This window comes from Cervus elaphus, chromosome 18, assembly GCF_910594005.1.
Source record: "Cervus elaphus chromosome 18, mCerEla1.1, whole genome shotgun sequence".
Classification (NCBI taxonomy): domain Eukaryota; kingdom Metazoa; phylum Chordata; class Mammalia; order Artiodactyla; family Cervidae; genus Cervus; species Cervus elaphus.
Genome location: NC_057832.1, coordinates 39,541,615 through 39,554,625, shown reverse-complemented (window position 1 = coordinate 39,554,625; position 13,011 = coordinate 39,541,615). Strand labels below are relative to the sequence as shown.

General features: G+C 38.1%; 1 protein-coding gene across 1 annotated transcript in view; it reads right to left on the bottom strand.

The window, feature by feature from the left end:
* DNAH11 (dynein axonemal heavy chain 11) overlaps positions 1-13,011 on the bottom strand; it is a 350,658-nt gene that overhangs the window by 255,175 nt on the left and 82,472 nt on the right. The window contains exon 28 of the mRNA XM_043872240.1: positions 12,547-12,673. Within this exon, the coding sequence (XP_043728175.1) occupies positions 12,547-12,673 (127 nt within the window). The remainder of the gene's footprint in view (positions 1-12,546; positions 12,674-13,011) is intronic.

Sequence of the window (13,011 nt, the reverse complement as noted above, 5' to 3'; positions counted from 1 at the left end):
AGGTTTCTAAAAGGTTAGTGACAAAAACTAAAAGGTCATGTTTCACAGATTTACAGTAAATCAGGTGCATCCACCCATTGGGGTGTAGGTATTCAGGCAGGTCCTGCTTTGGACAGTAGTGCAGGATTGTAAGAACAACTGTGCAACCTCTACAATCAATGGGTAAACATGCAAATGTGCTCTGGACTTTAAAAATTTTTGTTAAAATATTAAAATCCCTCTCACTCTTGGTTATAGAAGTATAGGGAAATAAAAAACTGTAAATAAATATTTAGTACACTAACTGAAAACCCTAAAAAATTAAAAATTATTTTAGTTCTTTTTAGGAAACTTATCAGGTGTAGTTCAAACAGCACTTGCCTCCTCCTCCTCATCTGAGAACTTAAGATTCCAAACGAGCATCTTTCCTGTGCTTTGTGTAATCTTCATGTTCCTTTGGAAGTCTGGATCAGCTGCCAACATTTCATCCTTTGAAGCCCCGTGTCCCGGTATTTCTAAGAGTTTCTTTAATGTGGATTTTCTTTTTTGTGTCACTACCTTTGGGAAATCTTCCTCCTTTTTATCTCAACCACTGTTTAGATTTGTTTTGATTAAGTTCATTTTCACTATAGTCCTCTGGCTGCATATCTAGAATCTCTCAAAAGGTGATGTCATTTCTACATTCAGCTTTTTCATCCATGACTACATTTATGATTCAAATTTCACTTTAGCGTTATCAATTTTCACTTCTTTGCTACACTTCCAACTTCATCACTAATTCTCTCTTTTGATGGTGTATTTTTATAAAATATCAGGTGGGTTCTTCTCTGGGGACAAATTTGTAGCACACTATGTTCTCTGCTGACTTCGTGAGAACTGAACAGCAAATGTGTGATGGCCAACCACAGACAGACTTTGAAAAGTGTGACGTTACTGATCATGTGTCAAGATGTACATCTGTCATTCACGTGGCGATTTTTGTGGACTGAGGAACCAGCGATTAAGTTTGTGCTTCTCAAGATCGGTCACAGTTAACACACCACAGTATGTGAAATGTGAACCATATTATTGGGGGGAATGGAGTTATATAATCAATCCTTGATAACTGAAATTAATATTTTTCAGATTTCTGCACAAGGAGACCTGCCTTTTTAAGAGCTTTCATTTATGTCTGTAAATAAAGTAAAAAAAAACCTACTTATCTCAGTAATTTTATAATTTAAAATGAAAACTAATACAATGATCAGATCAACAGTCTGCTCTATGTTCACCTAGAGAACAAAGGGAAGAAAATGAAATTATGTAGCTTCTGCATATGCATCTATGCATAGTTTCCATGTATTGCTATGAACTAACTTCTCTGTATGGTTATCATACATTCTCAAAGCTTTCCCCAGTGCTTTTTGCTTATATTTCATTGCATATTTGCCCATCTATGAAAGATGCTGCTGCTGATTAACAGAGATAAAATAGACACAAAGTCTTAATGTCATTCCTAGCATGGTGAACACCTCAGAGTTCACACATACATAGTAATTAACTCATTTATTCATAATGATGGTAATACTCATGATAGTATTTGTGAGAAGTATATAACATCCGAAATATAGGCAGTCTTATCTATTTTTACATGTACTGAGTCTATTACTCAGTAATATGAGTCTATTACTTTTACATGTACAAAAATTTAAGCCTGCTAAAATGTTGAATAGTTTGTTGTCTTTTATATTTTTAATAATAGTATAGGTGACAGTACATGGACACATATCATTGTCTGAAGCCTAAATATGCAAAAAACTTCTAGGAATATGTTTAATCAGTTATATCACTTTCATATAATGATAACTTCTACAGATATTAAACATCATAGTGTAGAAGAATATTTCAATTTTTATTAAATATAGTGTTCTGACCTACACAAACACATTAAAAAAAAAGTCACCATAATCACTCAAATATAGCATCAAGGAGTATGCTAATAATATTCTGATATTCTATATTTCTATATTTTTCAAACTTTCAGTAGTGAACATGCAATTACATAATTCAGAAAGACTATATTTGTTGTTGTTCAGTCACTAAGTCACGTCCAACTCTTTGCGACTCAGTGAACTGCAGCATGCCAGACTTCCCCATCCTTCATTATCTCCCAGAGTTTGCTCAACCTCATGTCCATTGAGTCAGTGATGCCATCCAACCATCTCATTCTCTTTTGCACCCGTCTCCTTTTGCCCTCAATCTTTCCCAGCAAAGATATTAGTTTTTTTTATAAATTTTGTAAATCATTATAGCTAATATTAGGTATCAGATATTACCTGGTGTGCTTTTACCAAAACTAAAATCGTAGTATACATAATATTTTGCCATTTGATTTTGTACTTACTAATATAACTTGGATATAACTATATTATCAATGCTAATTCTGTATTTCTTCCTAGACATTTTTAGCATGTGTATATAAATGTATATAAGTGTGCTGACAACAAAAACTGAGTTTTCAAATAACCTTTTAAAATATAATTGTATAGAGAGAAAAGTGAAAAAAAATCATAGGTGTACAGCTTAATAAATTTTTAGCAAAGTGAAAAAAACTCTTGTAAACACTGAGACAATTAAGAAACTGAATATATCTGTACCCAAAAATTCCTCATGGCCCATGTCAGTCACTAGTCCCTTCTCTCAAAAATGGACATTACATAATAAAGGCCATATACAACAAACTCACAGCTAACATCATTCTCAACAGTGAAAAGCTGAAAGCATCCCCTCTAAGATCAGGAATAAGGTGTCCACTGTCATCACTTTTATTCCACATAGTTTTCCAAGTCCCCTAGCCATGGCAATCAGAGAAGAAATAAATAAATAAAAGGAATCCAAATTGGAAAAGAAGTAAAACTATCAGATGATATAACACTATACATAGAAAATCCTAAAGATGCTATCAGAAAACTACTAGAGCATATCACTGAATTCAGTAAAGGTGCAGGATACAAAATGAAGGGAATTCCATGGTGGTCCAGTAGAGAGGACTCCCTACTTTTACTACCAAGGGAGTCGGTTCAAACCCTGGTAGGGGAACTAAAATCCTCCAAGCCAAACGGTGCAGTCAAAAATAGAATTAATACACAGAAATCTCTTGTATTCCTATACATTAATAACAAAATATCAGAAAGAAAAATTAAGGTAACAATCCCCTTTTTTACCACCACATCAAAAAGAATAAAATGCCTATAAATAAACCTACCTAAAGAGGCAAAAGACTGCTACTATGAAAACTGTAAGACACTGAAGAAAGAAATCAAAGATGACACAAACAGATGGAAAGATATACCATATTCTTGGACTGGAAGAATCAATGTTGTCAAAATGACTGTACTACCCATGGCAATCTACAGATTCAATGCAATCCCTATCAATTTACTAATGGTACTTTTCACAGAACTAGAACAACTTTTTGTTTTTAATTTGTATGGAAATACGAAAGACTCAGAATAGCCAAAGCAATTCTGAGAAAGAAAAATGAAGCTGGGGGGAATAGGCCCCTGACTTCAGACTATACTGCAAAGCTACAGTAATCAGAACAGTACAGCATTGGCACAAAAAGAGAAATGTAGAGCAGTGGATCTGAATAGGAAGTCCAGAGATAAATCCATGCACCTGTGGTCAACTAATCCATGACAAACGAGGCCAGGGTACACAATGGAGAAAAGACAGCCTCTTCAGTAAGTGGTGCTGGGAGAACTGTACAGCTGTGTGTAAAAGAATGAAATTAGAACATTCTCTAACACCATACACAAAAGTAAACTTAAAATGCATCAAAGACGTAAAATAAGGCTAGTACTATAAAACTCTTAGAGGAAAACATAGGCAGAACACTCACTGACATAAATCGCAGCAATATCTTTTTGGAGCCATCCCCTAGAGTAATAAAAATAAAAACAAAAATAAACAAATGAGACCTAATTAAACTTAAAGACTTTTGCACAGTAAAGGAAACCATCAACAAAACAAAAAGAGAACCCACAGAATGGGAGAAAATGTTGGCAAACAAAGTAACCCACAAGGGATTAATCTCCAAAATATACAAATAACTCATGCAGCTCTATATTAAAAAAAAAAAAAAAATCAAAAAAGGCCAGAAGCTCTAAATAGACATTTTTCCAGTGAAGATACATGTCCAAAAAGCACATGAAAAGATGCTCAGTATCACTAATTATCAGAGAAATGCAAATCAAAACTATAATGAGCTATCACTTTATACCAGTCAAAATAGCCGTCGTCAAAAATTCTACAAACAATAAATGCTGGAGAGGGTATAGAGAAAAGGGAACCGTCCTTTTTGGTTGGTAGGAATGTAAGTTGATATGACCACTATGAAGAGCAGTATGGAGGTACAGTGAAAAAAAAAAAATAAGACTAAACAAAGAACTACAATACAACTCTGCAACCCCACTCCTGGGCACATACCCTGAGAAAAACATAATTCAAAAAGATACATGGACCTCCAGTGTTCATTGCAACACTATTTACAATAGTCAAGACATGGAAGCAACCTAAACAGGCAAAGGGATAAAGAAGATGTGGTACATATATACAATAGAATATTAAGCAGCCATAAAAAGAAATGAAATTGGGTCATTTGTAGCAATGTGGGTGGACCTAAAGTCTGTCATACAGAGTGAAGTCAGAAAGAAAAAAATCAAATATCATATATTAAGGCATGTATGTAGAATCCAGAAAAACAGTACAGATGAACTTATTTGCAGGATAGGAACAGAGACACAGACATAGAGAACGGACATGTGGGCGCAGGTGGAAAGGGGAGGGTGGGATAAATTGGTAGATTAAAACTGACATACATACCCTACCATATTTACATAGTGGGAACCTAGCACAGAGGGCCCAGCTCAGGGCTCTGTGATGACCTAGATGTGTGGGACAGGGTAGGGCTGGGAGAAAGGTCTAAGAGGGAGGGGATATGGGTACATGTATAGCTGATCCACTTCACTGTACATCAGAAACCAATACAACATTGTAAAGCAATTATGCTCCATTTTTACACAAAAGCTAACGCTTCAGAGCCAGAAACCCTGTCCACTGAATTTAAGTTGGAGCTGAACAACCTGACATCAAACAAAAGCCAGGATCAGGAGTTTTAGATTCCACAGCAAAGCCTAAGACTCTTTAGCAGTGGGATCCCAAAGTTATACAATTTTTTATCTTGTTACATCAAGTGGTGTTTTAATCCTGCACTATAATAACCCTGATTTTGTTGTATAACTTATAAACTCGCTGTGGAAGGAATTCCAATAAAAGAGCTCCAACAGAATTCTAAGCAGTGGCAACATATTGGCAAAATGAAAAAAAAAAAATGTTATATAACCTGTAGTTAACCATATGTTAACCATTTTGCAAGGATGATCAAGGATAATCCCTACTGGATATATAATTTATGATTTTATTTAAAAACTGATTGTCTATTTTCTTGTCACACACAAACACCTAGGCCATTTGAGTACAAGGCCACCTTTATACAAAGGCATCCATTTGAAATATGACACAGTCCTAAATTATACTGGCAATCCACTCCAGTATCCGTGCCTGGGAAATCCCATGGACAGAGGAGTCTGGTGGGCTACAGTCCATGGGATCACAAAGAGTTGAACATGACTGAAGTGACTAAGCATGTGTGCATGCATACCAAGTGGAGCTATTCTCACTGGCAATTTCTATAATAAACTACACTTAGACAAACAGCTTCCATTCCTTGGTGTTCAGCTGAAGGTGAGTAGAGGTAATGGCAAGGTAGTCAAAACCATGACCATCTCTTATGTCCGTTTTCTTTTCCTGCCTCTTCCTTTATTCCATCCTCAGCCCCAACCTAAAGTCAAGGACAACTGCCTCCCTCCAATGCAGGTACCTATGAGCCCTCCAACCGTCTACTCCCTACAGAAAAGTTGGAATCTTTTTTATTTCAGCTAAAACTCATTCACTCTTACATGTGGCCAACTAACTACTTGCATCTTCAGCCTTTTTACTCTTGATTGTCTAAGACATACTAGTTAATTTTATGTTATTTTTGGCTGTGCCACATGGCTTGCAGGATTTTAGTTCCCGAACCACAGATCAAACCCGAGCTCCCTGCAGTGGAAGCATGGAGCCCTAACCACTGGACTGTCAGCAAAGTCCCTCCCTTGACTGTCTCAGGAGGACTAATCCCCATCTAGAAGGCTGTGACCCACCATTAGTGATTGTTGAGCTGCATCACCCTGATTCCTGAGATTCAGATCCTGAGGCACCTTCACTCCATCACAGAGATAACCAAGTGGAAGCACTATCCAGAAATATACTGTGCTTGTGGGGATGTGGGGTTTTAGACATCTGCCCCTTGAAGATCCAGAAGTTCTTTTTATTACTTAATACTAAGCCCATTTCTCACAAGCACCTGTCCAAGTGCCAATATTGACAGACTATTAAGGGTATCAGTTGAGTGCCATCTGCCTCATAATGCAATTTGGGGACTTCTCAAAAGACAAGTTGGCAGATTTCTTCTTACATAGATTTGGTCTGATGTCATGAAGGATATTTTTGATGCAAACATTCAACATTTCTGAGTATATATATTTCCTGATCTTGTCAGTTTAGAAAATTGTGGCCTCAACTGCCATAGCAGTGGCTTTCTGGTAGTCACATTAAAACACGAAAAAAAAAAAAAAAAACCAGGTGAAATTAATTCTAACATGCTTTATTTGACCTAATACATCCGAAGTATTGTCACTTCGATATATAATTAATAGAAGAAGTACTAATGAGATATTTTACATTCTTTAAGTCTTTGAAACCAGGTGCATATTTTGCATTTATAGCTTATCTCAGTTTGGATTCTTCATCAGACATATTGATCTGTCTCTATGTTTCATAAGATGCGTGGTTGAGAAAGTAGATTCACACTCAAGTTGTTTCAAATTTATGTTTTCCAATAACTGAATCAAAGATCAACTCTAACACATTGTAGTTAAAAATTCAGTTTCTCAGTTGTCACATTTCAAGTGCCCATTAGCCCCATGTGGTCCACGGCTACCTCCATTATGCAACACAAATGCGGCTGATCACATAGAAAGTGTCTTTCTTTAGTATAGCTCCAACATGGGGAAGCTTTCACTCATCATCACATAGAAGATGAAGGAAGACAAAACACACCAACTCTTCTAGGACAGAAAGATCTTTCAGGTCATAAGGAACCAGTGGCTAAAAACTGGTTGTCTGCTATTTTTAGACACTGTATTATAACCTGGGAGGGCACCTCAGGGCAACTAATGTTACCCAGGCTGAATTTAACCACTACACTTGCTTTACTTGAAAAATACAAATGGATGTTTTTCTAAGCAGGAGAGGAATCACAGAATGTTAATACTGAATCATGTGCAACTGCATAATTACTACTCCATGTCCATTAGCCCTGCAAGGACACCTCTAAGTTTGTGTTCCCACAAGCAACTGCCAGAAATTTCTGACCACTTAAGTTACATGGCACAACCCTATCCTCAGTCCTTGAGATAATCTATGAGAGATCTATGGGAGATCAGGATGAATTCTAGGAGAAAAATCTTTAAAACTTGACCTTAACCAAACTTACTGAGAGCTAAAAAGCCACTGAAGGCATTTTAGATGAACCGACATCATCACTCTGACATTCCAACTGAAGTACCTTAAACTGGGCATGTCTGCTTATAGAATGCAGGATGTAGTAATATCAGCCCTCCGCTAGCTGATGTGTTCAGGCTGATCAAATTCCACATCAACTGCAGAAACCCTCACTTGGACCAGCACTCTTAAATTGAGTGTAGTGGGTGGAGGAGGGGAACCTGAAGAATTCAAGTCATTCACAAGATGTCAACACGAGTCATCTGCCCACAAAGGGCCACTGCATTGTTATCCCATAAGCTGCAGTTGCCATGTTATCTCTGTCACACGACAGGGAGCACATTCAGGATGTTAACACAAAAGGCAGAGACGGAAAAGCTGTGTCTGGTGGCCTGAAACTGATTCTGATAATGAAAGAGAGTGCAGGAAGGCTTGGCCCTCTGGCATAACAGCCGTAAGCATGAACTCTTCCACGGTAAGTGACCAAAAGTTGAGATCACACCTTGACTTTGCAGAAACACTGCAGGGAAAGAAGCTGACTGTGGCTCAAGATGACTCAACTCCTCCTTAGCACTTTTTCAATCCTCTGCCCCAACAAGTCACTCCCTGGTAGTACCTGCACCTCAGAGGCAGCTAAACCCTTTCCCTAATAAGGACCCTTTCCTAAAAGTGGGACATTTGATGTGAAATTGAATTGCTTAAGTTTTAATTCGTGGAACAAAAAGATCTCAATGAAGTCAAATTTTGAGCAAATTTGAAATAGTGTACCTCAAATTTCAAAATGTTTCAAAAATGGAATCAAAGCTGGCAGGTCAGGAGAACTGTAAACTGCGTTTACCCTGGAGCTACATAGTCAGACAGACCCATTCAGTTAGTAAGCAGAAATATCCTACCTCCTTTTGTTGATATGGTATAGACGGCACCACGGCTGGTACTCATTAGCATGGCTGTGAGCCATTCTGGAGACTCCCTCTGCTGTGACTTTAATATTCAGCTACATTAAAATTTAAGATCTTTTTAATGCCCAGCATTACTAGTCCTACATTAAAGAGTGTTACTAGCACTGAGAAATGCACCTGAGGTTCAGGGGTTTAGAACTTAAAATTAAAATGCTGTGAATGAAGCAGACAAGAAGACTTGTCAAATCACAGTGATATGAAAGGTAACACTCTAAAACACTGAAGTGATACTGTGAAAATAGAATTATTTTAAAGGTACATCCTTTCAGTTAACTTTTTTAAAAAAAGCGAAACCTCATCCTATAATTTAGGAAGGATGTGGAAAAACAGCAGTTGGCATCAGGGATGCATATACCTGTGAGCCAACAAGCATGTCTAACACACGAAGCACTTTTTGATGATCTGAAAGGACACAGAATAGGTGACAAGTGTATGTTGAATCATCTGCTCCTCTAGCACCTGCCTAGGACCTCAATTAAGGACCGAGAGGCCCTGGGCACGCACATGCTCTGAAGACAGCAGACAGGGATTAGGACAAGTTGGTCCCTTCAGGGCTTGACAAGACACATCTCAACAGCTTACCATCATCTGCCTCCACACACCCCTTCTGGGAAAGCACAGCAGGGAGGTGGGGAGAGAGAGACGACCATCCTCACACCTGTGAGTTATCAGCCCAGAGGGGGATGCTCTGACTTTTCCTCACTCCTCATGGGGCTTCAAGGCGGAGGACTGTTTCCCCAACCTCTGCCCTTTAACTTGTCCAGTGAGTGGGGTTGGGGAACCACTCACAGAATCCTCAGGTGCCTGCAGCAAGTGAATCTGTGACACGTCCCTACTTCCCACATCTGTTTAGGTGGAAAGGAGGAACAAAATGTAACAAATGACTGACTACACTGCCAAGGGCAAGAACTAGAAGCACTGAGAAGGACTTGGCTCTGCCTATATTCCCCTGGGAAGTTCCCCCTGTCCTGAGGACTTGCTCCTGTTCCACAAGAGACCCAGATGTAGGTCCTGGCTGTCAAGGGGCAAGGTCAACAGCCACTGCTGAACAGAGAAGCAGGAATATGCATTAAGAAAGGGCGATGACTGACAGATGACACCCTTCCCCCGCCCCTGCCCAAAATAAGCTGGTAGGGAGGAGAAATAAAAGATCTCATCTCTAGGTTCTTTATGTAAAAAACTGGTCCTGACACAGAGGTGAGCTTGGAATTTTAAACTAGATCTTGCTGAGTTGCTTTGGGTTTCTTTAATTATTAATAAGAAAAAGGGACAGGAGCATTACAATGCCTAGCCAAGGTATTATAAAGGGATCTGTTACTCAGTGTAAAGAGATTCAGCAGGGCACATTTGAGATTAATAATTGTAGAAAAAACAAAATGTCTCATGTCTATATTCTGGGTAAGTAATACTGTTCAATAAAACACCACATATGTGTTTATTATGTTTAAAGAATATAAAAGAAAAAGCATATTCTTACTTACAGATTTATGCACCTAATTTACAGAGTTAAAATTCGGAATTCTAAGTATTTCAAATTTTCAAGTGTTTAGGAACAAATACCTGGAATAGGATAGGACACCCTCTATCTCATATCATCACCCTAGGAGATCAGAGGCACTGGATAGAAAGCCCCAAAATAAATCCACCTATGGTCACCTAACCTATGACAAAGGAGGCAAGAATATACAAGGGAAAAAGGACAGTCTCTTCAGTAAGTGGTGCTGGGAAACCTGGACAGCTACATCTAAGAGAATGAAATTACAACACTACCTAACACTATACACAAAAATAAACTCAAAATGGATTAAAGATCTAAGTGTAAGACAAGACACTATAAAACTCTTAGAGGAAAACATAGTAAGAACATTCTTTGACATAAATCACAGAATTTTTTTTTTTGACTCATCTCCTAGAGAAATGAAAGTGAAAACAAAAAATGAAACTATTTATTTAAACCTAGTTAAACTTAAAAGCTTCTGCACAACAAAGGAAACCATAAACAAGCAAAAAAGACAACTCTCAGAATAGGAGAAAATATTTGAAAACAAAGCAAACAAAGGATTTATTTCCAAAATATACAAATAGCTCATGCAGCTCAATAACAGAACAACAAACAACCCAATAAAAAAATGGGCAGAAGATCTAAATAAACATTTCTACAAGGACATACTGATGGCCAAGAGGCACACGCAAAGATGCTCAACATCATTAATCATTTAGAAAACTGCAATTCAAAACTACAACAAGGTATCACCTCACACTGGTCAGAACGGCCCATAATCAAAAAGTTTACAAACAATAAATGCTAGAGAGGATGTCGAAAAAAGGCAACCCTGTTTCCTGTTGGTGGGAATGTAAATAGGTACAACTATGAAAAATACTATGGAGGTACCTTAAAAACTAAAATAGAACTACGATACAATCCTGCAATCCCACTCCTGGGCATGTACCCTGAGAAAATCATAATTCAAAAAGATACATGGACCCCCAGTGTTCATTGAAACACTGTTTACAGTAGCCAAGACATGGAAGCAACCTAAATGTCCATCAACAGATGAATGGATAAAGAAGATGTGATACATATACACAATGGAATACTGCTCAGTCATAAAAACAAAGAGAATTGAGTCATTTGTAGATAAGTGGATGGGCCTAGAGACTGTCAGAGTGAAGAAAGAGAAAGGCATATATTGTATATTAATGTATGTAAGTGGAATCTTTAAAAATGGTACAAATGAACCTCCTGCAGGGCAGGAATAGAGATGCAGATGGAGAGAACAGCTACGTAGACACAAGTGGGGAAGGGGAGGGAGCGACACTAGGAGATTAAGGTTGACACATGTACACTACCACATGTAGAATAGCTAGTGGGAACCTGCTATATAGCACAGGGAGCCCAGCTCAACGCTCTGTGATGGCCTAGATGGGTGGATTGGGGGGTGGGGTGGGAGGAAGGTCCAAGAGGGAGGGGATATATATGTACTTACAGCTGATTCACTCTGTTGGACAGCAGAAACTAACACACTGTAAAGCAATTATATTCCAACTAAAAAAAGAGAAATGAATGAGAGAGAAATAATCAACATAAATACTGTGTCCACAGGACATCAGAATTCAGGAAACTGTAGTGTGAGGTGACATATATTCCAAAGAAAATGGCATAAATATTTTTAGAGAAAGAACACGGAGACAAACCTATAAAAGTAAAGCACAATCTGTGATATATGGTGAAGCCCAGGAGTAACTACCGGTGTCAGCTGTAACAACTCTAAGGTCTTGAACAACCGAACAGATATAATGAAAAGCAATGTCCTCTAAATGTTTAGGGGAAGGAGAGCTTGGGGATTTGCACAAAGTTTGTCTCTGCTCCGTGCTCTCAGATTACAAAAGACAACTGCCTCTTTTATTTGCTTTACATACTGTCATGGGTGCTACCTTATTTTCGAATGGACAGGAGAAAATTAGAGGGTGGAGGATGAGCCTGAAATTATACCAATACACCTCTGAACAGCACTGAAGCCTAGCCCAGCTTAGTAATTATAAGCGTTACCCTGGAGTCAAGGTTTTGAAAGAAGGTACCTGCAATGATCTTGTTCCCAGTGACCCAGTCTTTCCCAAGAAAACTGTGAACCAGGCAACGGAACCCCAGTATCTGTCCCACAATTCTGCGGATTTGGAGCTGGTGTTTCTTCCATTAACTCCTTGCAAGGCTTTAAGCCTTTTACATTTGTTCTCCTTTCTAGACATTTGTACAGTGTCCTTTCACTGAGGACAAGATGGTTACCCTTCCTAGGTCCTTTAGCACTGCCTCTAACATCTCTCTGTTGCTACATTAAGTATTTTTATTGCATATTTTCTGGCTCTTGGAACATGTGACATGGCGGGTAGCGTTTAGACAACGATAGAGAAATTGACATTCCTTAGCTAACAAAGGACAATATGAGACTTTCAAAATCAGTATTACCTGTGTAGGTTGAGTTCCCTTTGAAAGAATGTCAAGTAAGTCTGTGGAAGAGATGAAATAGAAGCGTGGGAAAGCCAAACGCTTGGTTTCCAGGTACTGAGCAAGAGCTTTTTCACAGAGAGAAAGCCTGTATGAATGAAACATCATTGTAAGCATATTTTGTCCATTCAGTTATTAAAATTTTAACAAAACCCAAAGTGTCTCAATCTGTCCATTCATCTCAATAAGCTCACTGTTTAACATGGTACCTACCTCCTTCTAACATCATCACCTCGTTTGTGACTAATGTGCAAGTTGTGCCAAGTAGGAGGAGATACACACACACACACATTAATTGAGACTAAATACAGGTCAAATTTAAGTTGATGTTACTTGTTGTCACTTATTTTTTTTATAGTTCCACTATAATATACAACTATTTTTTAACTAGACAAATTAAGATTTTTAGTTGGAGTTTCAATCAAA